General features: G+C 42.6%; 1 protein-coding gene across 1 annotated transcript in view; it reads left to right on the forward strand.

Moving 5' to 3' along the window:
• MYH9 (myosin, heavy chain 9, non-muscle) overlaps positions 1-25,526 on the forward strand; it is a gene marked incomplete at its 5' end in the record, with an annotated part of 34,074 nt that extends 8,548 nt beyond the window's left edge. The window contains 29 exons of the mRNA XM_009708224.1: positions 696-869; positions 1,669-1,842; positions 2,416-2,530; positions 4,892-5,085; positions 5,415-5,536; positions 5,911-5,980; positions 6,944-7,104; positions 7,834-7,942; positions 8,911-9,042; positions 9,685-9,891; positions 10,431-10,568; positions 11,070-11,193; positions 12,026-12,197; positions 12,749-12,961; positions 13,376-13,520; positions 14,080-14,286; positions 16,446-16,550; positions 17,767-17,919; positions 18,277-18,525; positions 19,141-19,353; positions 20,065-20,277; positions 20,633-20,794; positions 21,476-21,604; positions 21,951-22,039; positions 22,243-22,366; positions 23,409-23,617; positions 24,024-24,132; positions 24,416-24,588; positions 24,762-25,526. Of these exons, the coding sequence (XP_009706526.1) occupies positions 696-869; positions 1,669-1,842; positions 2,416-2,530; positions 4,892-5,085; positions 5,415-5,536; positions 5,911-5,980; positions 6,944-7,104; positions 7,834-7,942; positions 8,911-9,042; positions 9,685-9,891; positions 10,431-10,568; positions 11,070-11,193; positions 12,026-12,197; positions 12,749-12,961; positions 13,376-13,520; positions 14,080-14,286; positions 16,446-16,550; positions 17,767-17,919; positions 18,277-18,525; positions 19,141-19,353; positions 20,065-20,277; positions 20,633-20,794; positions 21,476-21,604; positions 21,951-22,039; positions 22,243-22,366; positions 23,409-23,617; positions 24,024-24,132; positions 24,416-24,588; positions 24,762-24,879 (4,503 nt within the window). The remainder of the gene's footprint in view (positions 1-695; positions 870-1,668; positions 1,843-2,415; positions 2,531-4,891; positions 5,086-5,414; positions 5,537-5,910; positions 5,981-6,943; positions 7,105-7,833; positions 7,943-8,910; positions 9,043-9,684; positions 9,892-10,430; positions 10,569-11,069; positions 11,194-12,025; positions 12,198-12,748; positions 12,962-13,375; positions 13,521-14,079; positions 14,287-16,445; positions 16,551-17,766; positions 17,920-18,276; positions 18,526-19,140; positions 19,354-20,064; positions 20,278-20,632; positions 20,795-21,475; positions 21,605-21,950; positions 22,040-22,242; positions 22,367-23,408; positions 23,618-24,023; positions 24,133-24,415; positions 24,589-24,761) is intronic.
• Between the last annotated feature and the right edge of the window lies 1 nt (position 25,527).

Here is a 25,527-nt window from a genome sequence, read left to right on the forward strand (position 1 = left end):
CCCTCCTTGTTTTCTTCCCCCTCTCTGATCAATCTGCCTTTGGTTTCATGGTTGCTGGATCTCATGAAAAGGAGAGGAGTGGAAATACATGGTTAGGAATTACTGAAACATGGAGGAAGAACAACAGGACCGTTCTCTTTAGCAGCTGCATTATATTTAGTGTGGTCTAACATGAAAATGCACTATGGGTTATTAATGTTGTCCTTACAGTTTGAAGAAAGCTGGAGATGTTGAAGAAATTTCCCTCACTTTCCTTGCTCTGATTTTATATATGAGGGTTAAAAAGGGACTTTCCAGTCCACATGATTGTAGGAATTTGTCTTCAGGCTTCTATTGCTTCCTCTTCCTAAGAAGAGGACTTGCCAGCTCTGAGTCTATGAGAAAACTGGAGTCTTTTCTGTTCCTGGGTTAAGTAGCTGCAGTAATTATTCTGCTGTTTACAACTAAAGGTTCTTTTGCAAAGTCTGAGGAACAGTGTTTATGAACTTCCCTAGGGATTGCAGCAGTGATGCAGTGGCACGTGACAGGAAAGGCAGTTCGTAAGCTAATGGGGTTATTGACAAAGGGCTGTCCACCCCACACAGAACACTAGCTTAAATTCCTGAACTATAGGTGTGATCTTTTGTGCTAAGAAAATAGTAGAGGTGTCTTCAAAAGCAACTGTTCAAACATCTTTCTATTTTTTCCTTCATTAGCTGAACTCCTTTGAGCAGTTGTGTATTAACTACACGAATGAAAAGTTACAGCAGCTTTTTAACCACACCATGTTCATTCTGGAGCAAGAGGAGTACCAGAGGGAGGGCATAGAGTGGAATTTCATTGACTTTGGCCTGGATCTGCAGCCCTGCATTGACCTCATAGAGAAGCCGGTAAGCTTATTCTTCTACTATTGAGCAGCAAGAAATGACTGTGCTAATTTTGTCGTTGAGGACATAACCTCTACCTGTAGAGTGGAAACTAGCTTTCAAGGTTTTCTAATCCTCTACTGACACGGTGGTATGCTTAGAAGCAGAAGTGAACAGTTTCCTCTTTGCCTGAAAGTATGTCACCAATAAATCTGTTAGTATCAGTTCTGTAGGAAATACTGCATGAAAATAGATCTAGTCAGCCGCTTTTTCCTCTCACAAAATTGTCTTCATTTGTGTAGACCTGCATGGTGCTATATGTATGTGTGGCTTACCATAAGTCACATGAACTTCCTTACTTATCTGTAAGTGTGATGAGAAGCTGTGCATCTCTGTTGCTTTTCTTCTGCTCTAATGAAACTTGGAAGTTTATAAAATTCAATAGTAGGTGTTCCAATAGTAAGGACTAGTTTGTGAAATGTTTTGCTATGGTCTTCTGCATTTTGACACCTGGATATTTGGAGAATAGTGTGATAGTGTTTCTTCTATTAAAAAGATTTTATTTTTTTTCTCCTGTGTAAAACACCTAGACAAATGTAATGGAAGAGACCTTCTCATAAAAATGTTCAGAATTCAGATGAGGATTTTGAAGAATTATTAACAATTTTTATTAGTATGGAAGTAGTTGAGCTGATACCACACAACAGGTGAATGTGATGGGGATCAGACTTAGATATCCTTTTTTTTTTTCTAGCCATCTAAAGGTGTTAATTATTGGTGTAGTCACGTATTTAATGATGTTTTGATATTTTCTTTCTTCAAGGCTGGGCCTCCTGGTATACTGGCCCTGCTGGATGAAGAGTGCTGGTTCCCAAAAGCAACGGACAAAAGCTTTGTGGAAAAAGTTGTACAAGAACAAGGCACCCACCCCAAATTTCAGAAGCCAAAACAACTGAAAGACAAAGCTGACTTCTGTATCATACATTATGCTGGCAAGGTAAAGAATTAGTGGCTAAAATGCGAATGTTCCAATGTCTGCTTTATTTTCTAATGTATAACCACTGCTTCTTAGAAATGGCTACTTACCAAAATGGCTGCCTATGGGAAACCAGTGCAAGATTTCACAAAGTTATTCCATTGCTGTGGACCTTACAGGGCCTAACAGGATTTGCCTGAAAGTTACATGTGTGTAGTTGAAGACATGTCAAACTGACAGCAGTTTAAATTTGTTCTCTGTGTCTTGGTGAGATTGCAGGTACTTTTCAGAAGCCTTGTGTCAAGACTTCATCACCAAAAATGATGATGCGTTTGTTTTTTGTGTCACTCTGTGTGGTGCAAACTAGCATTGCAAATCCATTCCCTTTACTGACAGAACAGAACATGCAGCTGTCTGTTAGGGTTTGAAATTTGTAGGTATGCTTGCTTAGATGGCAAATCCAAGAACGATCAGGTAATCTGTTGTTGATTGTGCAAACCTCAGTGCTACTTTTATAGACTTTGCAGGATATTGTTGCATCTTGTGCTGCGGAAAATCCCCCGCCAAGTTTCTTGACGTGTTTATCTTCTCCAGGTGGATTATAAAGCAGATGAATGGCTGATGAAGAACATGGATCCACTGAATGATAATGTTGCTACACTTCTCCACCAGTCATCGGATAAGTTTGTGTCTGAGCTGTGGAAAGATGGTATGTAATTAAACTTAATCTCATTTGTTTTTTCTTGTTTTATGTGGAAGAGTTTGTTTGATCAAGTCTGTGATGAGCTGTGTTGTTTTTTTACCTGAAAGCTAAGCCACCAAGATGAGCATTATCTGGAACATCCTTTGCTTAGAGCATGGTATTTCATTAAAAGCTCACTGTAACTCAAGAGAAAGGTTCACCTGCATCAACTTATATTAACTTGCTGCATATATAGCAATTATTTCTCAAAACCAAGAACGCCAGGATAAAATAAGAATGCACCATTGTGTCCCAGCAGCTTGCATAGCTGCAACACTCAAACAAAAGATCTGAGGTTGAATCTGTGTTTTCGGTCCTGCAACTAGCGTGTTCTTTCTGCAGTGTTGTTCAGTATTTTACTCTGTCTTCTCTGGGTTTATCTGCTTTTGAGTCTTACTATTGCTGTCACTTTCTGTGGTGGGTTCTCTTTGACGTCTCTGTCTGTTGCAGAGATGCAGAACGTTCAGAGAGCCTATTTCTACCAACACTTTCCTATTCTTCATCTAGAACCAGGTGACTGAGAAACCCAGCTGTCGTGTCGTGTGTGTAATGCATCCTAGAGCCATGCAAGAAATGCTTCCGTTAACTTCTCTTTGTCCCTTTGTCATACCTGCTTGTCGTTCTTGTTCATTTCCTCTGCTTTGTGCTAGTAGCTCCTCAGGAACTTTAAAACAAGAGCAAAACTCACCTTGCGAGTGGATACAAGAAAAATATGGACATATTGAGGTGCTAAAGGTTGCTCTTGCAAGACTTGCATAGGAACAGCTAAAAGCAAATCCCTGTCAACTGTTTGGATGTAGAGCTAGCAACACTGTATTTCTTGCAAGATTTGGAAGGAGGATTTCTGAAACTGCGCTTAAACTGAAATCCAGTTTAACGTTGATTCTAGCGCTGGGATTTGACTTCAGCTGCTGATCATTTAAAAGACAATTTGACAAAGGAACTTGTACTGCATGAAAAATGGCCATTGGCAACTTGTGCCTAACATGGCCTTTGCTGTGTGAGATTCCTTTTGGACTTGAAATGTCAACTGAACCACAGCTTATCCGTTCTCATTTATTGTTCTTAGCTGGGGATCTTCTGTTGCAAGTGACTGTCCTTTTTGCTATCTTGATGCAGATTTTTAAGAGGATTGTTCCAGCTGCAATCTGGGACACTCTTCTGTGGATTTCCCTGTGATGTCATCTAGTATTATAACCTTCTTTTCTTTCTGATAAGACCACCTTGACCCTATTCTAACAGCTGCTCTAGAAATGAGCAGTTCTAAGCTAATTTTAGCTGTAAATCAGAGTATCCTTTCTTGCTGCTTCTTTTGTAGGGGTTTCTCTTAGCAGTTTTTTTAATCAGAAGCCAGTTGAGCACAAGTTGAAGTTGAGCACTTCTGAAGTGAAGATTGGGAGCCTGAGTGTAGGCATCAGCCAACCATTAAAGATAAAGTGAAGTAGGAGCATGAAGCCCTTAATAAAAATGTATGGGGGTGTGGAAATTTATAGTGATACAGTTGGTTTTGGTTGGCTGGGTGAAGTTTTATCTCCATGTAGAAGAGCAATGGGAAAAAATAATGCTTTAGTTTCTTTTTGCCCCTGCTACTCTCAGATCTAGCTGGCTTCTATTGCAAAAAATGATCTGTGGAGTCCACGCATCAAAGTGAAATCTTCATCAGTGCTTGGATGTCACTGTGGCATAGTGGAGAAACTGCTGGGTCAGGGAGTTCTGACTTTCTCCTAGTGGTATTGTTCACGTCTCTGTCAGAATACTTGTACTCTAAAAGTAACTCAAACAGTGGTATCTTGAGGTTTGGTTTCTGTCATGGCTTTTACCATGCCTTTTACCATGTTTGCTCAGTTTACAAGTAGATACAGCTTTTCTGATCACCGCTCATGGCAGTTCTGCCTGTAATGCAATGGTGAAGCTGGGCTTTTTCTCTAACTGTGGTCCCTTCTGGGTCAGAGTTAACTAATAGTTGACTCTGCTGGGCTAGCAGCTAGAACTTGTGGTTTGTTGTTTCTCATTGTAACCTAAGCAAGTAGAAGCATCTGAAACTCACTTCTAGATTGCTCTTCCAGAGCTGCCATCCAGAGCATCAGTAGAATATGTTTGGGAGTAAGTTTGACTCCATCACTCAAACTTCCTGTAGTGAGCTGTTGCTTTTTTTCCTTCCTGCTCCTATCCCTGCACAAATTCTGTACAGGAGTCGACATCTGTGTAGAGATGAAGCAAAAAGGATCCTGCAGCTCCTGTCATTTATCCTGTTCTACCCAGATGTTCTTTGTATGTTCCAGTGCGTCCTTACTTTGTTTGTGGCAGAGTTTTAACACTACTCTCTAGTTGACCGTATTGTTGGGCTGGATCAGGTAGCTGGTATGTCGGATACAGCGTTGCCAGGGGCCTTTAAAACCAGGAAGGGTATGTTCCGAACAGTGGGACAACTCTATAAAGAACAGCTGGCTAAACTGATGGCTACCTTGAGGAACACCAACCCCAACTTCGTCCGTTGCATTATCCCCAACCATGAGAAGAAGGTAAAGACAGTTATAACAGTACAGCCCATGCAGTCTTACATGGGCTTCCTGGGGCACGTGGCTATCTTTTTGTCAGGCTTTGCAAGAGATCTCAAAGAGGTCCTGTTTTCTCAGGATATCTTTTTAAGGGCATCCTAAATAACTGCATACTCACCAAATGTTGGAGACTGATCTTTGCAGTTCTTCTGAAGGTGGCATAAGTGCTTTCAATTGCTTCTAACTGGAAAAGAGAGAACTGGCTGCTTTACAAAAAAGAGGGGGAGGCAAGGGGTAAGCCCTTTTTTGTAAAAGCTTTGTGGTATTTATGAAATATACTTTTTCCTCACTAGGCTGGAAAACTAGATCCCCACTTGGTCCTTGACCAGCTTCGCTGTAATGGAGTGCTGGAGGGAATCCGTATTTGTCGTCAAGGTTTTCCCAACAGAGTTGTATTCCAGGAATTCAGGCAAAGGTAAGGCCTAGAAAAGAATCTGAAGCAGTCTTTACCCTGGCGAAGTTAAGACATAAGCACACAAATTGAAGTGTTTTATTGCAACTAGACTGCCGCTGTTTTCAAAGGCAGCACATCTGTCTCTTGGTATTCCCTGGCGCAAAGCCTCCCAAAAGCATCTTTGACTTCCAGTAAGTGTGTGGTTGAGGTGGGGTGTAGATGACCCCATCTAAGACTGCTGCTTCATACTCTGTTGTCTAGAGATGCAGGTTTTTTCTTCTAACAAGTCTGTAAACTGTCAAACTCATAATGGCATAGGAATGCATTACTGATTTTTTTTCTTTGTTGTTTTTAAATATACTTGTGTAATTAGTCTAATGCTTTCTCCTTTTCAGATATGAAATCTTAACTCCAAATGCAATTCCCAAAGGATTTATGGATGGAAAGCAGGCTTGCGTGCTGATGGTAAGACATCTCAGAAACTCTACTTGAATGGAATAAACGTTATGGGTGTGGTTTGGAAATCAAAGTTATGCATGTTAAATATATCTTGTACTCACAGACCAAAATTCCAAAGTCAAATGTTTTGTCTGAGAGAAAGAGGGTGCAAAAAGCTTTCTCTTGGCTTCACAGATGGAGGCTTTTGACTAGCGTGAGGTTCAATAATCCTAGGCAAAGAGGATCTTTCTGTTTCCACAGATGCATACACTTGGAGATGCCAGCAGTATTCATGGAATCAAAATGCTTAGAAGCATTAATGTTATCTTTAGCACATGCTTGAAGTATGAACTTCAACAAATTTTTTGTACTGGCTTGCTGATAACAAATGCTCTCAGTGAAGGCTCCAATTAATTTCTGCAGAACTGCTTGCTTCAAAGGGAAAGCTTTGGCTCTGTAGCTTGAAGACTAGAGGAGACTGAATTGAATTTGGCTGTAAGGGATTCCCTTTTTTCTGTCTTAAAGGAGTATAGCTTTTTCCTCTTAGCTACTATAAGTGTTCACAGCAAATCCTTTAAAGGACAGGAGAGTTGCTTGAGGTGCCTTTTTCGGACAAAGATTAGGACTGGGAAAAAATAAATAGGAGGGATCACAGATGTGTTTCCTTCAGGAAAGGAAGAGGGCTCTTGGGACTAGGCATACATTCCTCACAGCATCCTTGTAGTTCTGGATACTTGATGTGGTGGTGTATTAAACAATGCTTTCTATCATATTTTCTGTCTCTGGTTACCTCCATTTCATGCTGTGCTCGGCTGAAGTCCCACCTCCTCTAATTGGGACAGGACTTTATTGGGAGCTAGCAACTTTGATTGGCCTGAGCAGCTCATTGTAGGGAAGGGATATCTTAACAGCCATGACATGCAAATATGTTTTGTGATGTTTCACGTGAAGCAGTCTTTGCAAGAGGTTAATTCTTCTCTCTCATTTTAGATCAAAGCATTGGAGCTGGATTCCAACCTTTACCGAATTGGACAGAGTAAAGTGTTTTTCAGAGCTGGAGTCCTTGCTCATCTCGAAGAAGAGAGAGACCTGAAGATCACAGATGTCATCATTGGCTTCCAAGCATGCTGCAGAGGCTACCTGGCCAGAAAGTAAGGACCATATTTTGTAAAGTACATTATACACATGTGTATTTCTCCCATTCAGGTACAAGTTTCTCTTAAAAAAAAACTGACTAGAAATTATTTTTTTATCAGAAAAACCATGATTTATTTGTTGTCTATAACAGTTGATGATCTTTTAGGGTTTTCTGATGTCTGTAATGCCAGACTTCTGGCACCTGCAAGAAACTCCATATACTGCTATCCCCCACATACTACCAGAGCAGGAAAGTCTATTCCTCTCTACAGGAATACTATACAGCAGGCAAAGTTTTTGTGAGAAGTTCTGCAAACTGCAAATGTGAAAATGAAAAGTTCCTAGTACAGTACTGATCCAGGAGGTGTAGGATTTCTCTTAAGCTATTGGGTAGGACTGCAAATGGTACAGTTCTAAAAACAAAAGTAGTATCTGTCAGATTGACAGGAAAGCACACCTCTGTTTCACATCTCCATTTTTTGAAGTGAAAATAGTGAAGTTTTTCAGATTAGAAGACATTAAGGAAAAACTTTATTAAATAGGAAACTGAATAAAAGAAAGGATAACCACTCTTACCAGAGCTGAAAAAACTTGCAAAGATAGAGGAAGTTCACTGGAAATTTTGCTGATTTTTAGGAGGGAACCTTCTAAAGTAAAAATGTAGAGGTATCTAAAGAAGGGCTTGGTGGAGAGAATTGCATGCCGCTGTGGGTTCCTTTGTCTGACCTCCACTTACCTTGCAGAGCCTTTGCCAAGCGCCAACAGCAATTGACAGCCATGAAAGTGCTTCAGAGGAACTGTGCTGCCTATTTGAAACTGCGGAACTGGCAATGGTGGAGGTTGTTCACCAAGGTAATATTTTTCCCTTTCCAATTTTGACAGTTTGGTTGCAATTTCAGCTTCTCAGGTTGAACGAGAGCACAAAACCTACTTCCTCTACAATTGGGCTGGCTTGCAACTACACCTTGATTCGTTTAGGCAGAGAATATTGTAACATTTTATAGCTATGCAGTATGCCTGCATAAACCAAGTGCAAGGCTATATCCAAGTGACATTGTAGAAAAGCAGAAGTCATCTTTTAATGTTTTATGCCTAAGAAGAGTAAGAGGATCGCTTGCTTTGGTGGTATGGCACTTCAAAGAGTCACTTACTACGTGGCTAGTCAATTTAGCTAGACAAAAATTATTAATACAGGGATTGCTTGCCATCTCTTTCTCCAGGGTTGTAAGAGCAAAGAAAAAGCACTGAGATCTGATCTTGCTGTTAGGCTTGTAGAGATTTTACCTTTATAAAGACAATGAACATATAAAGAAATGGTCTCTTTTCTAAATGTATGGGATTTCTTGCTTCTTAGCCATGAGACTTTGCAGCTAAATGAGAGTTGAAAGCAGAGTTTAAACTTTTCTTCCCTTTCTTATGAAATTACTTCTAAGGGTTTTTGATGGGGGAGCACAGAGATGGGTGTTGTTTGTTTTTTGTTTACATTGACCTACCTGTGAATTTCCCCACTGTATGGCAACTTTTTTATTCTCCTGCTATTACTACTTAGCCCTTGAGGGTCTGGAATTTACCCAACCCTTTTCTGATGCATCCTATCCTGGAGGAAAAGTTGGGCAGGCAGAAAGTGTGTTATTGGCAGAGTAGATGATACCTAGTCCTCTATGATCCTCCCAGTGTTCACAGCAAAACAACTGGTCAGTCCTTCAAATACGACACTTACCTAAAATGTTGTTTTATTCAGTGCTTATCAAGTACAAGAGCATTTCCTCATGTTTTCCTTGTTCCTTATACGTGTCTCATTCCCTTGGTTTCCCTTTCAGGTGAAGCCCCTTCTGCAAGTAAGCAGACAGGAAGAGGAGATGATGGCCAAGGAAGAAGAACTAATAAAGGTTAAGGAGAAGCAGCTAGCTGCAGAAAATAGACTGAGTGAGATGGAGACCTTCCAAGCCCAGGTGAGTTTGCAAATCTCATGTGTAAAAGTCATTCTCTCTCTACCTGGCGAACTGCTTGAGAGCACCTCCTTTGCTTTATTGGTCTGATGGACAAGCTGCAGGATTCCAGCTTCTTGAAATATGTGACTTGGCTGCCATCTTGTTCGATTTCCTTTACCCTTCTTCTCAGCTCAGTTCCCCTAGCAGGTCGTTTTGTACGTGAGCACTGATTGCCCTTCTGTAGCCATTATGTGAAGTCTCCTTTGGCTGAGTATTACAGCAAGCTGGTTGAATTCAACCTTGTCATTAATGGAATCCTTTTTGTTTGGAACACAGAAAGTGGCAGCAGGATTGTTTTTCTGTAGGACTGATAATTATTTGTGTTACTTTTGCAGGGAAAAACTAGACAATGTCCTTATTTCAAATGGATATGGTCTTGAGAAATTTGTTCAGACTAACCTAATATGTGGTTGCAGTGCATGGTTTATGAAGGAGAACAAACACTTAAAAGCTATGTTTTGATATTTAGCTTTTGGTTAGCAGCAGGAGACTGCTGCAACGATTTAAGACTGTAACTCTGGAACACAGGAGCACATAACACAGATTGCTAAGTGCTTTGGTAAATTGGAGCTTGTCTTATTTCTGGCTTTGTGTCCAATGTAGCTAATGGCAGAGAAGATGCAGCTGCAGGAACAGTTGCAAGCAGAAACTGAACTCTGTGCTGAAGCTGAGGAGATAAGAGCCCGCCTGACAGCAAAGAAACAAGAACTGGAGGAGATATGTCATGACCTGGAAGCAAGGGTGGAGGAAGAGGAAGAACGGTGTCAACATCTGCAGGCTGAAAAGAAGAAAATGCAGCAGAACATCCAGGTAGTGCCTTAGGAATGCTGTCTCTTGTCAGTAAAGAGGATAGTAAGTATTAGAAAGGTTCTTTTATCTCAGCTTGGAGGGAAATGGGAGAGAGAGAGAACAGAAGGAAAAAAAAAAAAGAGAAACAAACAAAAAAAGCATAGAAAAAATCTATCTGTGGAAATAGCAGTAGAACACAGCGATTCTGGTGCTGAGCCTGAGGCGTTCTGTCAGTCATCTGGAATGAGCTGTTCCATCCTAGAAGATGATGATGATGGACAATTGTCAAATAATTAGACAAGTTTTTGCATAGGCCAGGTGTTTTAGGAATGGTAGCATTCTTTGCAAAATAGCATTGCTTATTCCACTAGAAAATTTGTTTGTTAGAATGTAGTATGTTGCATTAAGTCATGATAAGAGATGTCACTTCTGGAAAGTATTAATAATATCTTGAAGGAAGGATAAAGAAACCTTCCAAGTTCTAGAATTGCTATTGTGCTGTTCCATTGGTTAGTGAGCAGCACTGACAAATGCCTTGCTTTTCTGTGGGTGTTGCAAAGGAACTAGAGGAGCAGCTTGAAGAAGAAGAAAGTGCAAGGCAGAAGTTGCAGCTAGAAAAAGTGACCACAGAAGCCAAATTGAAGAAACTGGAAGAAGATGTGATAGTTCTGGAAGATCAGAATCTCAAATTGGCTAAGGTAAGACTCCTGCAGCTTCTTACGCAGGCTAAAGATGCACAGATGTTTCTCCTGGAGCCACCCACCAAAGGCTGACCTTTCCTATATTATGGGGAAACTTATGAATGCATTCAGTCTTGTCTTTGACAAGTCTGGCCTGAATTTTTTTAATTAGCTGTCTGTCTGTATTCTTTACAAGTCAGTATTGTATGATATTTAAATAGCCTTGACTAAATAATGATCCATGAGCAAATGTTTTCTGATACATTGTTATGCCAAACAATATCAAGTTATTTCATAAACGGACTTCCCTTTCAGCTTTGAAAGGGGTATCAAATACAAATCTTTAAGTAACTGTTTATTTGAATGCTATCTGTAATCCTGAAAGGATTTCTTTTGTTCCAAGTTCCCTTGTAGCAGGAGTAGGCACTCATGACACTGACATCTGTAAGCACAGGCATCTCTGGAAAAATCTCCTTTAATTCCAGCAACTGCTTTGACACTGCATTTTCAATTCTGCAGGAAAAGAAACTGTTGGAAGACAGAATGTCTGAATTTACAACAAACTTGACAGAGGAAGAGGAGAAATCTAAGAGTTTAGCCAAACTCAAGAATAAGCATGAGGCCATGATCACAGACCTTGAAGGTGGTTTTGGTTTTGTTGTTCGGTTTTTTTCCTAAAGGCAGATCCAGCAAAGGACTGACTTGTTTAATTTTAGGTGGCTTCTTGTTAAAATTTGTTGAACTTCGGTTTCATTTCTAGACTTTTAGTCCTCTCCAGTTTCTGAGGGGTTAAAAATTAGTCTATAGTGTGTATGGTATTGATTGGTTTGATAGAGCTGTTCAGTGGCTGGCTGAAGGTTATGTGCCTTGTCAGCTGAGCCCTTGATCTAAATAAAAATCCTCTCCAAAGCAGCAGGCCAATGGAGGAGAGAGGCTGGTTCTCTTTCTTCTCCTGCTGTGGAAGTGTCTCTACTTTTCTACTTCCAGCAGCATCAATCTGTCAGGGTTAGTGCTGTTTCTGATATCCTACTTGCACAAGTTCTTCAGAGTTCAAGCTAGAGGCACTTCATCTGGAGACTGCCCAGGTTAACACAGCAGGAGCCAGCCTATTTAGTTTCTCTAAAAGGGAGAGCAGACCTTGTGTTCGGCATCACTTAATGAGTGCTTATGCCTGTGTGATGTGGGTGTTGGGAGAGACTGGCATTGTGCTGGCATTGTTTATTGCAGTGAAAGAGGGGAAGGAGGTTTGGCTGTAAGATGAGGGAAAGGGAAATTGCCCAGATATGTTTTGAGGGCAAAATACAAGGGCAGTTGCATGTATAGGTCCTGACAGAATAGTGCATTCCAGCTACAATTTGGACAGTTGTATTATTAGGAAAGAAACTATTGCTTAAATAGCTTTATTTTCTCTGCTTGTACAACGTTCTTTGAGCATGTGGTGTTCATGTAACTTAATGTGTCCCCATCTCCATCAGAACGTCTGCGACGTGAAGAAAAGCAAAGGCAAGAATTGGAAAAGACTCGTCGAAAGCTTGAAGGAGACTCCAGTGATTTGCATGACCAGATTGCTGAGCTGCAGGCTCAGATTGCAGAACTCAAAATGCAGCTGGCCAAGAAGGAAGAGGAGCTGCAGGCAGCCTTAGCTAGGTGAGAACATGACCTGTGGGGTTCATAGACCACCAGTTTGGGAAGTATTTCTTGTGTCCCTTTGGAATAGGGACTAAATCTGTGGCTGTTGTATTTCAGCCTGTGGGCTGTTAAGGTCCATGTCCTTGGCATCAGAGTTCTTTGGCTGCTGCTCACTGCCACGTTTCCTGTACAGAGCTAGACTATACAGAGCTAGACACGTTTCGTGGGAGCAGTAAGATTACAGAGGGAGTTAAAAAGTGGTGGCCACACACTGCCTTTCTAGTAGTTGCTATATTCATCTATTTCCAATGTAAAATGGTACTTTCTCTTCTGCTTTCTTCTGTTGTCAGTCTCTCTCTGTCCCCTTCTTTAAGGTGAGTATCATCCTCTCTCAAGTATTGGGAAATAGAACTTAGAATTTGTAGATGATATATGGATCAAAGTTTGAATGTAATATTGTAGAGCTGGCCGATACCAGCTTTTTTCTTGATTATTCTTGGTAGGGCAGGTGGTTTTCATTTACGTATGGTTTAAATCTGGCTCTGACCAGAACCCTATGTTGAACACAGAGTGGAAGAAGAAGCAGCTCAGAAGAACATGGCGCTGAAAAAGATCAGGGAACTTGAATCCCAGATCACTGAGCTGCAGGAAGACCTGGAGTCAGAGAGAGCATTCAGGAATAAAGCTGAAAAACAGAAGCGAGATCTGGGAGAAGAGCTGGAAGCATTGAAAACAGAGCTAGAAGACACGCTAGATTCCACAGCTGCTCAGCAAGAGCTCAGGTAACTCCCAACATGTAGCTGTGTTATCTTATTTGGTTTTGACTTTTTTAAGCAATGCTGCTGCATCCAGTCTCTCACCAAAGCAAGTCTTTGCCATTATTGGAGTAGGTTGGTTAGCAGCCTCAGTGACTACAGAAGGAGGTGGTGTGCAAGTTGTAGACAAGACTGCACTACCTCACGTGATGTAAGAAAGTTAATTTGCTCCCTAACCATGGTGTTAGTGATACCCCTGAAACATTCATACTTTCAGGCTATTACTTCTTAGGCTGAAAGTAATGCTGCCAGCAAGTGTCTTTGTATCTTGTAGGGCTAAACAGATCTTGGCATTGTTCTGCATTGGAGATGCTGTTGGTGGATATACATATCTGTTTGATTCCCTCCTTGTCATCTAAATGGGATTTGTGAATTTTTCAGGTCAAAGAGAGAACAAGAAGTAACGGTTTTGAAGAAGACCCTTGAAGATGAGGCAAAGAGTCATGAGGCTCAAATCCAAGAGATGAGGCAGAAACATTCACAAGCTATTGAAGAGCTGGCAGAGCAGTTAGAACAAACCAAACGGGTATGTGGAACAGAAAGCACAAGGCCAAAGCAGTCAGCCTCCCTGAAATGATAGCTGCTCTATGACCATGTCTTAAAGCTGCAGAAGAACATGAAGCGTTCATGTTACTAGGCTTCTGATACATGCCCTCCTCTTCCCTTGATAGATAATTTTTCACTATGAAGCATATATGAGGTTGTTTTAAATAGTTGCATTCGTTCCTTTTTCCCATCAGGCATGTTATACTGCATATCCAAGATGTTCTTTTCACTGCTAGCACTTGTTGACTTGTACAACCTTTAATTTGGAAATCTGATGGTGCAAGGCTATCTTCTGTATTGTTGTCTTCTCTGATTGTTAAATTGTCTCCTGCTTCTCAGTGACAGGCTGTTCAAATTGTTTTTTCTGAGTAAGCAGTCTACAACTTAACTGCTGAACATGCAATATTAGCTTCCTTGTTGGAAAAAAGAAAATCTACGTATCTTATCTTATACATATGTACATATCTGTACATATGTACAGATCTTGCCATATATAAAGTCTGAGGGGATTTGCTATTTTTTTTTGTTTTCCTCTTCAGGTAAAAGCAAATCTTGAAAAAGCAAAACAAGCTCTGGAAAGTGAGAGGGCTGAACTGTCCAATGAGGTGAAGGTTCTTCTGCAGGGCAAAGGGGATGCTGAGCACAAGCGGAAAAAAGTAGATGCTCAGCTCCAAGAACTGCAGGTGAAATTTACAGAAGGCGAAAGAGTGAAGACCGAGCTGGCTGAGAGGGTTAACAAATTGCAGGTGAGTGGCATGGATTTTCCTTAGCTTCTGATTCAGCCCAGGGCTAGAGAGAAAAGGTTGTGGGATGGTGCCTCCCCATAACTCATTCAAAAATCTTGTTCCTCCTGAGGATAAAGTTCCTACTAAAAGCAAATCCATAGTTTGCTTCCCAAGGACTATGCAGACTTCTTAATTCATTGCCAAGGCAGGACATTTGGATTGATGTCACTTATCATGAGCAGCCCTGAGAAGGTGGAGTAACCAGTTGCTGTTTTGAGCTTTGTAAGCCTTAAAGTATCAGCACGTCTGCTTTCCTTCACCATGCAGTGGTTTGTACAGTACAGTTCTGTAAACATTCAGCTGCTTGTGGACCTAGAGTGGCACAGACAGACTGATGATTGTCTAACTAATTTGGAAGACAGTGTCTTAAAGCTTTGTAATGTGGTTGATGGTGATGAGGGGTGGCTCAAGGGTGGAAATTTAGGGTTTTCTCCTTCCTTCAAGGGAACAACAAATCCCTTTGGCTCACATGGAGCATTGTCTTCTGCCTTCTCCTTTATGGAGTGTTGTCATTAAAAGTTGAGCATTGCCAGTGTGTGCACTATCTTTTGGAGTGTGAAAATGTGATTTTGAGATTCGAGATATAGTCCTGAAGCAGGTAGTATAAGACAGAAGAGTTAGTTTAATAGCAGCTTTTAAAATTCTTGCCAGGCTGTCTAAAAATCTCATAAAAGGCCATAAAAAAACCCCAAAATGACCAAAACCAGAAGGCTGTTGCAACAGAGGTGATCTTAGGTGATCCCACCTGATCTCCTTCTATGACAAGGTGACCCACTTAGTGGATGAGAGAAAGATTATGGATGTCATCTACCTAGAGTGTAGTAAAGCCTTTGGCACCATTTCCCACAGCATTCTCCTGGAGAAACTGGCTGCTCGTGGCTTGGATGGGCGTACTCTTTGTTGGGTAAAAAGCTGGCTGGATGGCTGGGCCCAAAGAGTGGTGGAGAATGGAGTTAAATCCAAATGATGACTGGTCACAAGTGGTGTTCCCCAGGGCTCAGCACTGGGGCCAGTTCTGTGTAATATCTTTATTAATCATCTGGACGAGGGGATCAAGTTGCACGCTCAGTCACTTTGCAGACCACACCAAGCTGGGTGGACGTGTTGATCTGCTTGAGGGCGGGAAGGCTCTACAGAGGGGTCTGGACAGGCTCCATCAATGGGCAGAGGCCAATTGTATGAGAATCAATAAGGCCAAGTGCCAGGTCCTCCCTTGGGTCACAACAACCCCATGCAATGCTACAGGCTTGGGGAAGAGTGGCTGGAAAGCTGCCTCACAGAAAAAGACCTGGGGGTGTTGGTTGACAGTCAGCTGAATATGAGCCAGCAGTGTGCCCAGGTGGCCATAAGACCAATGGCATCCTGGCTTATATCAGAAATAGTGTGGCCAGCAGGACTAGGGAAGTGATTGGCCCCCTGTACTCGGCACTGGTGAGGCTACACCTTGAATCCTGTGTGCAGTTTTGGGCCCCTCACTACAAGAAAGGTGTTGGAGGGTGTCCAAAGAAGGGCAATGAAGCTGGTGAAGGGTCTGGAGCACAAGTCCTGTGAGGAGCAGCTGAGGGAGCTGGGGTTGTTTAGCCTGGAGATAAAGGGCGCTGAGGGGAGACCTTATCGCTCTCTACAATTACCTGAAAGGAGGTTGTAGCAAGGTGGGTGTTGGTCTGTTCTCCCAAGTAACAAGCGATAGGACAAGAGGAAACGGCTGCAAGTTATGCTAGGGGAGGCTTAGATTGGGTATTAGGAAAAATTTCTTCACCAAAAGGGTTGTCAAGCATTGGAACAGGCTGCCCAGGGAAGTGGTGGAGTCCCCATGCCTGGAGGCATTTAAAAGACGTGTAGGTGTGAGGGACCTAGTTTAGTGGTGGACTTGATGATCTTAAAAGGTCATTTCCAACCTAAATGATTCTATGAGTCTAAGTAAAAATCTCCTTTTGACTTCTCATATTTGATCCCTGGTACTTTGGAAATGATGCATTCATTCCCCTGAGAGATTATACATGTGCCTTACTGTTGAGAGGTGCCTCAGTTTTCACTTTTGGGTCTTGTAGCTGCTCACCTGTTTCTGGCTTTGTTTTTGCGGATGCATTTAATAACTGATACTCTGATCTCTCCTTCAGGTCGAGTTGGACAATGTCACAGGTCTTTTGAACCAGTCTGATAGCAAATCGATCAAATTAGCAAAGGACTTCTCTGCTCTGGAATCACAGCTTCAGGATACACAGGTGAGAGCTTTGGAAGCCAAGGCATCTGGTGTGGTGTAGCCAGTGTCCATTACAAATTCTTAAAGTGAGAAATCACTCTGGACACCATTAAATACTGGATATACAACACTTCAATGGATTGGGTCTGGCTGTTTTTTGCTAAGGGGTTTTATTGCATGGTAGTGAGAGCATTTCTGCAGAAACAAGCTGTTTATCTTCCTTCCGCTTCCTCAGTATGCAGAACATACGTAAGTTTCCCTGTCTTAGATTTAGAAGTCCTCCTCTATCACCTTTCTGCTTGAGAGCTCTTTAATGCCAGAATTGCACTGGATTGCTAGGTTCTTGTTTGAGATCATCATTAGTATTTGACAGGTTTTTTGTGTGATTTCTGGTAAATTTGTAAAGTTAAGCAGAAAATGTTATTTTTCCAGTGGATATTGGGGAAGGGGTAGATTCAAATAATTCGGTATTTTTCAGGAAAAAATCATGCTTAGACTTATACTTTGGATAAACCAACCATTTACAGTTAATAGAATATGACTCTTTTGGTAAAGCATGAAGTACCAAACAGAAGGTTGGAAGGGAAAGGAAGAACTTGCCAAACCTCAGATACTAAGTAACCTTGAACAGTCACTGTTGTTCTGTCTACTTACTACTCTTTTTAAAAATCAGACTCAAAGATAATACACAATACAAAAAATTATGCACTAGTTTGAACACTGGTCTTACTAGTCTCTACAGATCGTTCAGTTCAAGCACTGGCAGTATAAGTCAATAAACATTGTTGGTAAATGACCAGTGTCATACAATTCTGCTAAGACCAACATTGCTTTTTAACCATGCTAAATCGCTTTAGCCTTTTGTCTGTTTCTTTGATACTTGAATATGAGAAAGTCATGTAGCAGAGTACAGTCACGCTATTGTTGGGAAAGGTTTTAATGCTTTATGTGCTACTCACAGGACTTCAGAAAGGACTGTGGATGGCTTGTGTAGTGAAGTAGTATACTTTAATCACTAAAGTGTATGAGAGAATAGGACCCTTCTGAATATTTTGTTTCTATACTGACTCACTGGAAGACAATTATTTAAATTCTGTCTTCGGTTGTCTTATCTGTGAGATAAGTTGCATACTTAAACTCAACTTCAAAAGTACTCATTCTGGAGAGAGTGGGTGAGGATTGTGAGCCTTTAAAGCCAAGGAGCGGTGCTGAATTCCACTGGGGTGTTTGCTTTATAGGAGCTGCTGCAGGAGGAGACTCGCCTAAAACTGAGCCTCAGCACTAAGCTGAAGCAAATGGAGGATGAGAAGAACAGTTTCAAAGAGCAACTGGAAGAAGAAGAGGAGACAAAGAGAAACCTGGAGAAGCAGATTTCTGTTCTTCAGCAACAGGTACAGAGTCTGCATCCCATAAACCAATGACTTTTGAGAGGGAGTGTAAGTGCAAGTCTGTCTTGAAGGAAGTAAAATGCAGGGTTGACTTCTAGTAACAGAACCTTTCCTGGGAAAGGGTGATCCTGCTGATTTGGGTGAGAGAGGAAGTGAATAGGTCTCTGATGATGATGATCATATGAACTGCTTGTAAATTTCTATCCAGGAATTCCTTTGGTAATTCAGTCATACAGTAATATTTGAGGGGAGAGTGGTACCTTCAGAAATGAGCAGACTTATTTCCTCAGCTTCTGGTGCCAGTAAACTGCAAACAGCACTATCTGTGGCATGCTTCACATGCCTTTTTCTCTCCTTCAGGCAATAGATGCAAAGAAAAAGATGGATGATGGTCTGGGCTGCCTTGAGTCAGCAGAGGAAGCCAGGAAGAAGCTGCAGAAGGACTTGGAGGGCTTGAGCCAGCGTTATGAAGAGAAGACAGCTGCGTATGACAAGCTGGAAAAAACAAAGACCCGCCTGCAACAAGAGCTGGATGACCTTGCTGTGGACCTCGATCATCAGCGGCAGATTGTTTCCAACCTAGAGAAGAAGCAGAAGAAGTTTGATCAGGTATGACTTTGGTCACTAGGCATTCCAGAGGCGTGTCTTATCATAGAATCACAGAATGGTTTGGTTGGAAAGGACCTTAAAGATAATCTCGTTCCAAGCCCCCTGCCGTGGGCAGGGACACCTTCCACTAGATCAGGTTACTCAAAGCCCCATCCAACTTGGCCTTGATGACAGGTCTACTGTCACACCTAAGCAATGCTGTTTGGAGAATGCATATTTATTTCTGAACTGAGGTATTGCATATAGAGTGGAGAAATAAGGTTTCATAGAAGTAAATCTCTTCCATGCATAAGTAGTTTAGTGACACTCCTTTTCCCAAAGGGGTAACGTTTATATCAAGACCAAGATCAAGTTCAAAGTGTTGTTTGCAGATCATCTTTGAGACAAAGTTGAAAGTAATAGGCTGGAGGCCTAGGGAATCAGAAGTTTGTTCATTTGGGGTCAGAACAGTTAAGAAAAGTGGGATGGCATGTTTCCATCTTTGAAGCTGCATTTTCTTGGTTCCTTCTATCCATGGCAGAACACTATTAAGAAGGTAGTAATGAAAAGATGCATGTTTACCTTGTTAGAAAATTGTCAGTAATTTCTCAGAGTATTGATGCTGTGCTCTTGTAGCTATTGGCAGAGGAGAAGAACATCTCTGCCAAGTATGCAGAAGAACGGGACCGTGCTGAGGCAGAAGCCCGTGAGAAGGAGACTAAGGCTCTCTCCCTGGCCAGAGCCCTGGAAGAAGCCATAGAGCAGAAAGCTGAGCTGGAACGAATCAATAAGCAGTTCCGCGCAGAGATGGAAGACCTGATGAGTTCAAAGGATGATGTTGGGAAAAGTGTAAGTATGAAGTTAAAATAATCTGGACAGAAAGTGTCACACAGGTGATACTGTTAGTTTAATACTGCAAAAAGCTTATGCTAATGTGCACACAGAGGAATGTAGTAGAGAATACTGGACGCACTGAGTTTGTGAATGTTATGTTTGTATTACATTAGTAAGTGGGAAAGAGGGGTTGGAAGAGACTGGAAGTGACCCAAATGAGGTAGTGGCAAACTGAAAATTAACTGGTATCATTGTGGCAAAGATGAAGGTATGATGTGAGCCTGATAGGTCAAATACAGGGATTAGCCAGGCAATGGAAGACAGTAACCCCAATATTTCAAGACAGAAAAATATTATGATAAGCAGGAAGAAAAAGAAAAAATTCAGAGACTGAAAAGTATTTTCTTGAATTCTGTCAGAACCAGAGGTGTCCAGCTCTGATAAGTCTGTAGTAGTCAGGATTGAGCTAACAAATGCTTTTCGCTTTCTCCCCACCACCACACATACATGACCAGAACTAACAGGTAATTGTGATTCACACCAGCAGCTTGCAGGTATGCGAGCAGCTGGCAATGAGGGGTATCTCTGCCTTAGTACAGGGGACAGATGCAGTGTTCTTGTATCCCATCTTACGTGAGTGAGTGTTCTCAGACTTTTTTTGCTCTTAGGATAGGTGAAATTGTCTGCACTCTTTGAGGAAACCTCATGTGTGGTACTGTGCTGTAGGTCCATGAGCTGGAGAAGGCTAAGCGAGCCCTGGAGCAGCAGGTGGAGGAGATGAAGACACAGCTGGAAGAGCTGGAGGATGAACTGCAGGCCACAGAGGATGCTAAACTGCGGCTAGAAGTGAACCAACAGGCCATGAAGGCACAGTTTGACCGGGACCTCCAGGGACGTGATGAACAGAATGAAGAGAAGAAGAAACAGCTGATTAGACAAGTAAGAATTGCCCTGTAAATCCTGAAAGTGTTCAGTGCACAAAGGCACTTGTGTCCAAAGATGGTTAGACAGACATTGCCAATCCACAGATTCTTGTTAATGGTAACTCTCCAGGCAGCGCTGCAAAGCTGTAAGAGACTTTTCCCCTTGTGTGCATGATTGTTCAAACAGCCTTTGTCTAGCAAAGGAACCCATGTAGCTTTATTAGTGAGGAATGTTAGCCCCATCCCCCTGCCAGGAAGAATGAAAACAAGTCACATGCTTGCACTTATGTACAGTTTGAAAGGGGGATGCAAAAAACGGCTGTTGGGAAATCGAGGAGCTGAAACGCTGATGCCTGCATTTCTCCATACAGGTGCGGGAAATGGAGGTGGAATTGGACGACGAACGAAAACAGCGCTCCATTGCTGTAGCTGCCAGGAAGAAACTAGAGATGGACCTGAAGGATTTGGAAAGCCATATAGACACTGCTAACAAGAATCGTGAGGAAGCCATCAAGCAGCTCCGCAAACTGCAGGTGAGATGCTGAAACTGTTTTAACTGTCAGTGTAGAGCATTTACCCAGGGAAACGGGATACAAGATTTCACCTCATGAGAACTATGCATCAGTGTCACAAGAGCAGCAGAACCTTGTAACAATTTACCATGAAAGATTTATTGGCATTTCAAATATTGCTTGAACCCCGATCTGCCTGTTTAACTCCCTGGGAGACAAAAAACTCCACTTTAGTGCTTGCCTCATGTCATCAGTCGTTTAGGAATGGATTATGGAGCTCCAAAGCTAGAGGGACTTAAATTATCACTTGGGCCTTCTCCTGCCCCAAGTCAGTTCTGTTATGCCTTTGTAATTCCTACAGGTATTTGTCTGATCTGTTCTTAGGAAAAACTCCAAATCCTCCCTAGGCTGTCCTTTCCATTGCTGCACTAGAAAGCTTCCTCTGCCCTCCCTATAACTGACAAGATTTTCTATTTTCCTGCAATTTAAGCATTCCTGTTTGCTTCCATTACTGTTTCTCCTTGTTACTGGTGAAATGGGAAAAGGATGGTTCCTTTTCTTTTTACGGCAGCCTTTTTGGTAGCTGAAGATTAATGAATCCCTGTTTCCATTTTCCCTCTCTGTGCTTCCCGTAAGATAAACAAACCCAATTTGTTAATGTGGATGCTCTGAAATTCATCCTTTTTTGTTCTCCCTTTTCAGGCACAAATGAAGGATTACATGCGGGAACTGGAGGACACACGTACTTCCAGAGAAGAGATCTTGGCGCAAGCCAAAGAAAATGAGAAGAAGTTGAAGAGCATGGAGGCAGAGATGATCCAATTGCAGGAGGTAATGGAACATGCATGCAAGTCAAGGGTTTGTTCGTTTTCTTTGGCAAAAGAGCTAAGCGTAGCAGTCTAAGCTGGAGTGGTTATTTCCTTTCTTTTGTACTTTTTTGCTCTGCTCAAATACAAAGTCCACTTCAAAATGCAGAATTTGGTGTTTTCTGGACAGCTATGATAGGAGTGTGCAAAACAAAGGAAGCTGTGGAGTGGGAGGGGAACAGACCATGTCTTATAATTAAGTCTGGATCTAGCTAGAGACCATACCACCCATTACCAGTAACTACTTTTTCCTATGCTGTGTTAATTGGTAGCTTCCCATTGGATCACTGACTGTCTCGTTTTCATTCCAGGAACTTGCAGCTGCTGAGCGTGCCAAGCGCCAGGCCCAGCAAGAAAGGGATGAGCTGGCCGATGAGATTGCCAACAACAGTGGTAAAGGGTGAGTAATGTTCCCTGGTTAAGGGTGGAGGAGCTGGTTTGAGAAAATACTTTGCAGGCTCTTATTTTTATGTAGACTGCAGCGTGTGCTGTATCCTCTCTGTTCTTGAAAGGCTGAGCTTATTTTGTAAAATTAGAAGTGGCGAGTTTTCCCCAAGGCATTAATGGCACCAACACTACTTGTAATGCTTCTGTGTCCTGTAGAGCACTGGCCATGGAGGAGAAGAGGCGCCTGGAGGCCCGGATAGCTCAGCTGGAGGAGGAGTTAGAAGAAGAACAGGGCAACACAGAGATAATCAATGACCGGCTCAAGAAGGCAAATCTTCAGGTACCTTTTCAGGCTGCATGTGCCCGTAGGGGCTCTCTGGTCTGTAAATTGTCAAATTGCACTCTGAGTAGTGCCAGCTGCTGCTTTGTATACGGTACAGGCCCTCAAAAGTCCGTAGATGCGAGCAGGGTGAAACAAATGAATACCACAATAGAGAAAATAGGCTGGGCAGTCGGAGTTCATGTTAACTCACTGGTTTTGATCATTTAAATCATTAGGTAGCTGGAACAATCTCTCAAGTTTATAAAAAAAGGACTGTGAGGATTGGATTTTTTTTCTGTAGCAGGCTGCTCCAGCTTGGCTTGCTGAACAGTGCCACAATACGCTTGGAAAATGACCTTTCTGCCAGTTGTATGCTTCTTCAAATGGACTAACCATATGGAATTTGTTAGGCTGCTATAGAAACCGTGATCTTAATCTGCCGTATTTTATCTGCCTGACTTTGAGGGTCAGGCATGTTGTTTTCTCAGTGCTCCAAAGCCAAGGAGCTAGGCTGATGGTTTTCCAAATGGCTTGTTCACTCTGGTGGATGAGAGCATAGTTCTCTACTTGGTTGACTGTCAGCCAGAGCCCTGGCTTGGAAGTGGACTGAATTCTGCCCTTTCACCTTTGAAAGTGAGTATTTTTAAGCTGCTGCTTTGTAGTGGAAGTAGACAGACAGCAAATAAATGATAAATTAGTAAAGCGCACGTACTGGATCCACTTGCCTCAGGATTTTTGTAATTCACTAAGACTGATAATTACTGCGTTAAGTGCCAAACCATGTCCTTTGCCCCAGAGAGCATTGTATGTGATTGGCAAATTTAGCCCTAAGAGGAGGTTGATAAACCTGTTATTCAAGGAATTACTTTGAAAATCTGGGTAAACTAAGATATTTTGAGAAGTGGCCTGCCTACAGACAACTCCCTCTGCATCATAGTTATTCCAGGTATTCAGCTCACCCTGAGGGTCCTTTTTCTTTGCGTGTCACCATGTGTCTGAGAAATAAATCAGCCTTTCGGGCTGCAGCGCTCGATATGCTGAGTACTTTTTCTCTCTGCAGATTGATCAGATGAATGCCGACCTGAATGCTGAGCGTAGCAACGCGCAGAAGAATGAGAACGCTCGCCAGCAGATGGAGCGACAGAACAAGGAGCTTAAGCTTAAACTGCAGGAGATGGAGAGTGCAGTAAAGTCCAAGTACAAGGCTACCATCACGGCCTTGGAAGCAAAGATAGCGCAGCTGGAAGAGCAGTTGGACATGGAGACAAAGTATGTCCTACCAGAAACTCTGTTTTACAAGCCTCCACCACTCTGGGATTTTTAAGCTCTTCTGAACAAATTCTGATTTGTCTGAGTGAGGGCTTCATCCTAGGTATACTGGGTAGTACAATTTAACTGTAGAGACTTCTAGCTTCTTCCAGACTTAATCACTTCTAAAGCTGCAACTGCGATACACTTGCTGCCCCTCTGTAGCTTCAAGAAGAGTCATACCTGTGTGACATGAGTGCCTTTTGTACCCATTTATGGGAAGCATTGCCTCCCGTCCCCTTTTTTTTTTCCAAAGTTAGGAGGACTTTGGTTATCTTCCTTGTTTCTAACTTGCCCAAGTTGGGTCATCTTTTTGGGGACAATGGGAGAGAAGTTCTTGTCTGAGCATCACTGTATTTCTGTGTAGGGAGCGCCAGGCTGCCAGCAAGCAGGTGCGCCGTGCCGAGAAGAAGCTGAAAGATATCTTGCTGCAGGTGGATGATGAGAGGCGTAATGCTGAGCAATTCAAAGATCAGGTGCGTATAGTTACCTGCAGCATTGGTGAGTCTTCTGGTGGGAGGATTTCCCTTCTATGACCAAGGCATCATCTGCATTTAAGAGAACTTATGGTAATTACAAGATGGTACAGATGAAAATGTAATGCTTTTAAGGAAAAGCTTGGAGCTGTCAAGTCCTTCAGAAAGAAGAGGGGGCTTTGGAAACTCTGCTTTTTGCTTCTCTCACTGCTGTGCTGTAACTCTGGGGAAACGTTGATTTATTTTTATTTTTTATTTTTTCCCCCCTCCCCTACGTGCTCAGGCCGACAAGGCAAACATGCGCTTGAAGCAGCTGAAACGCCAGCTTGAGGAAGCAGAAGAGGAGGCCCAGCGAGCCAATGCATCCCGTCGGAAGCTCCAGCGTGAGCTGGAGGATGCCACTGAAACAGCTGATGCAATGAATAGAGAAGTCAGCTCCCTGAAGAGCAAACTCAGGTAAGGCGGCGCATTTTGTACAGTGCCTTGGCAGCCAGTCCGGTGTAGTCGTGCTGTAACTGCCCACAGCAAACAGTGTAGCCAGGTACTTCCTTGCCTCTTTCCAGAGCCTGCCCTGTCTGGTGAGCTCAGTGAAACCTCATGTTGCTGACGTACTGTCTGTCCTTCCCTAGGCGCGGGGACCTGCCATTTGTCGTGACACGTCGAATTGTCAGGAAGGGTGCCGGAGAGTGCTCCGATGAGGAAGTGGACGGCAAGGCAGATGCTGGTGATGCCAAAGCTACTGAATAAGTCCTCTCATTTGACCCAGGTTACACATGATGGAGTGACCCATCCACCCTCCCCTCTTCCATTGGACTTTCAGCAAACCCTGTCCTCCTAAATTGGCTGGGGATCTGCAGAGTAAGCCCAGCTCTGTGTATCTGGAGCCATCGGGCATCTGTGTTCCTAGTTTCCTCCTCTTTCCAGTTTCCTAATCCTCTTTGTATTTAATGCCAAAGAGTCGGGGCTCTGAAATCTGACCAGCAGTTTGGCCACCGCAAAGGCCTGTAGAACTGTCTGTGCCATGTCTGCTGGTGAATCCTTACACAGTTTGGAGGGAGTGGGGTTAGGGAAAAAAGGAAAGATTATTTTTGCTGTAAATCTCCTTTTGTCTTTGATTCTAGCTGCAGGGAAGCTCCTTCCTTTATTCTTTCCCCTCCCTCTTTGTTTGCTTTCGGCAATCATGTTCAGTGACCTCAGACGTCTGCCTCTTTTAATCTGCCCACCCACATGGTTTGGGAGCAGTTTCAGGAAAAACGGTGTGCTTTGGCCATGGCAATTTGCCCTTTCTTCTTTCACATGTTTCCAGGGAGGGGTGAAGAGGGAAGCTCCTCTCGGGATCAGTTACCTGGAGGACTTGCCAAAGTTGTCTTTTTATTATTATTTTTTTTCCCCCTT

Source organism: Cariama cristata, unplaced genomic scaffold (genome assembly GCF_000690535.1).
Source record: "Cariama cristata isolate BGI_N322 unplaced genomic scaffold, ASM69053v1 scaffold3749, whole genome shotgun sequence".
NCBI classification, from domain to species: Eukaryota; Metazoa; Chordata; class Aves; order Cariamiformes; family Cariamidae; genus Cariama; species Cariama cristata.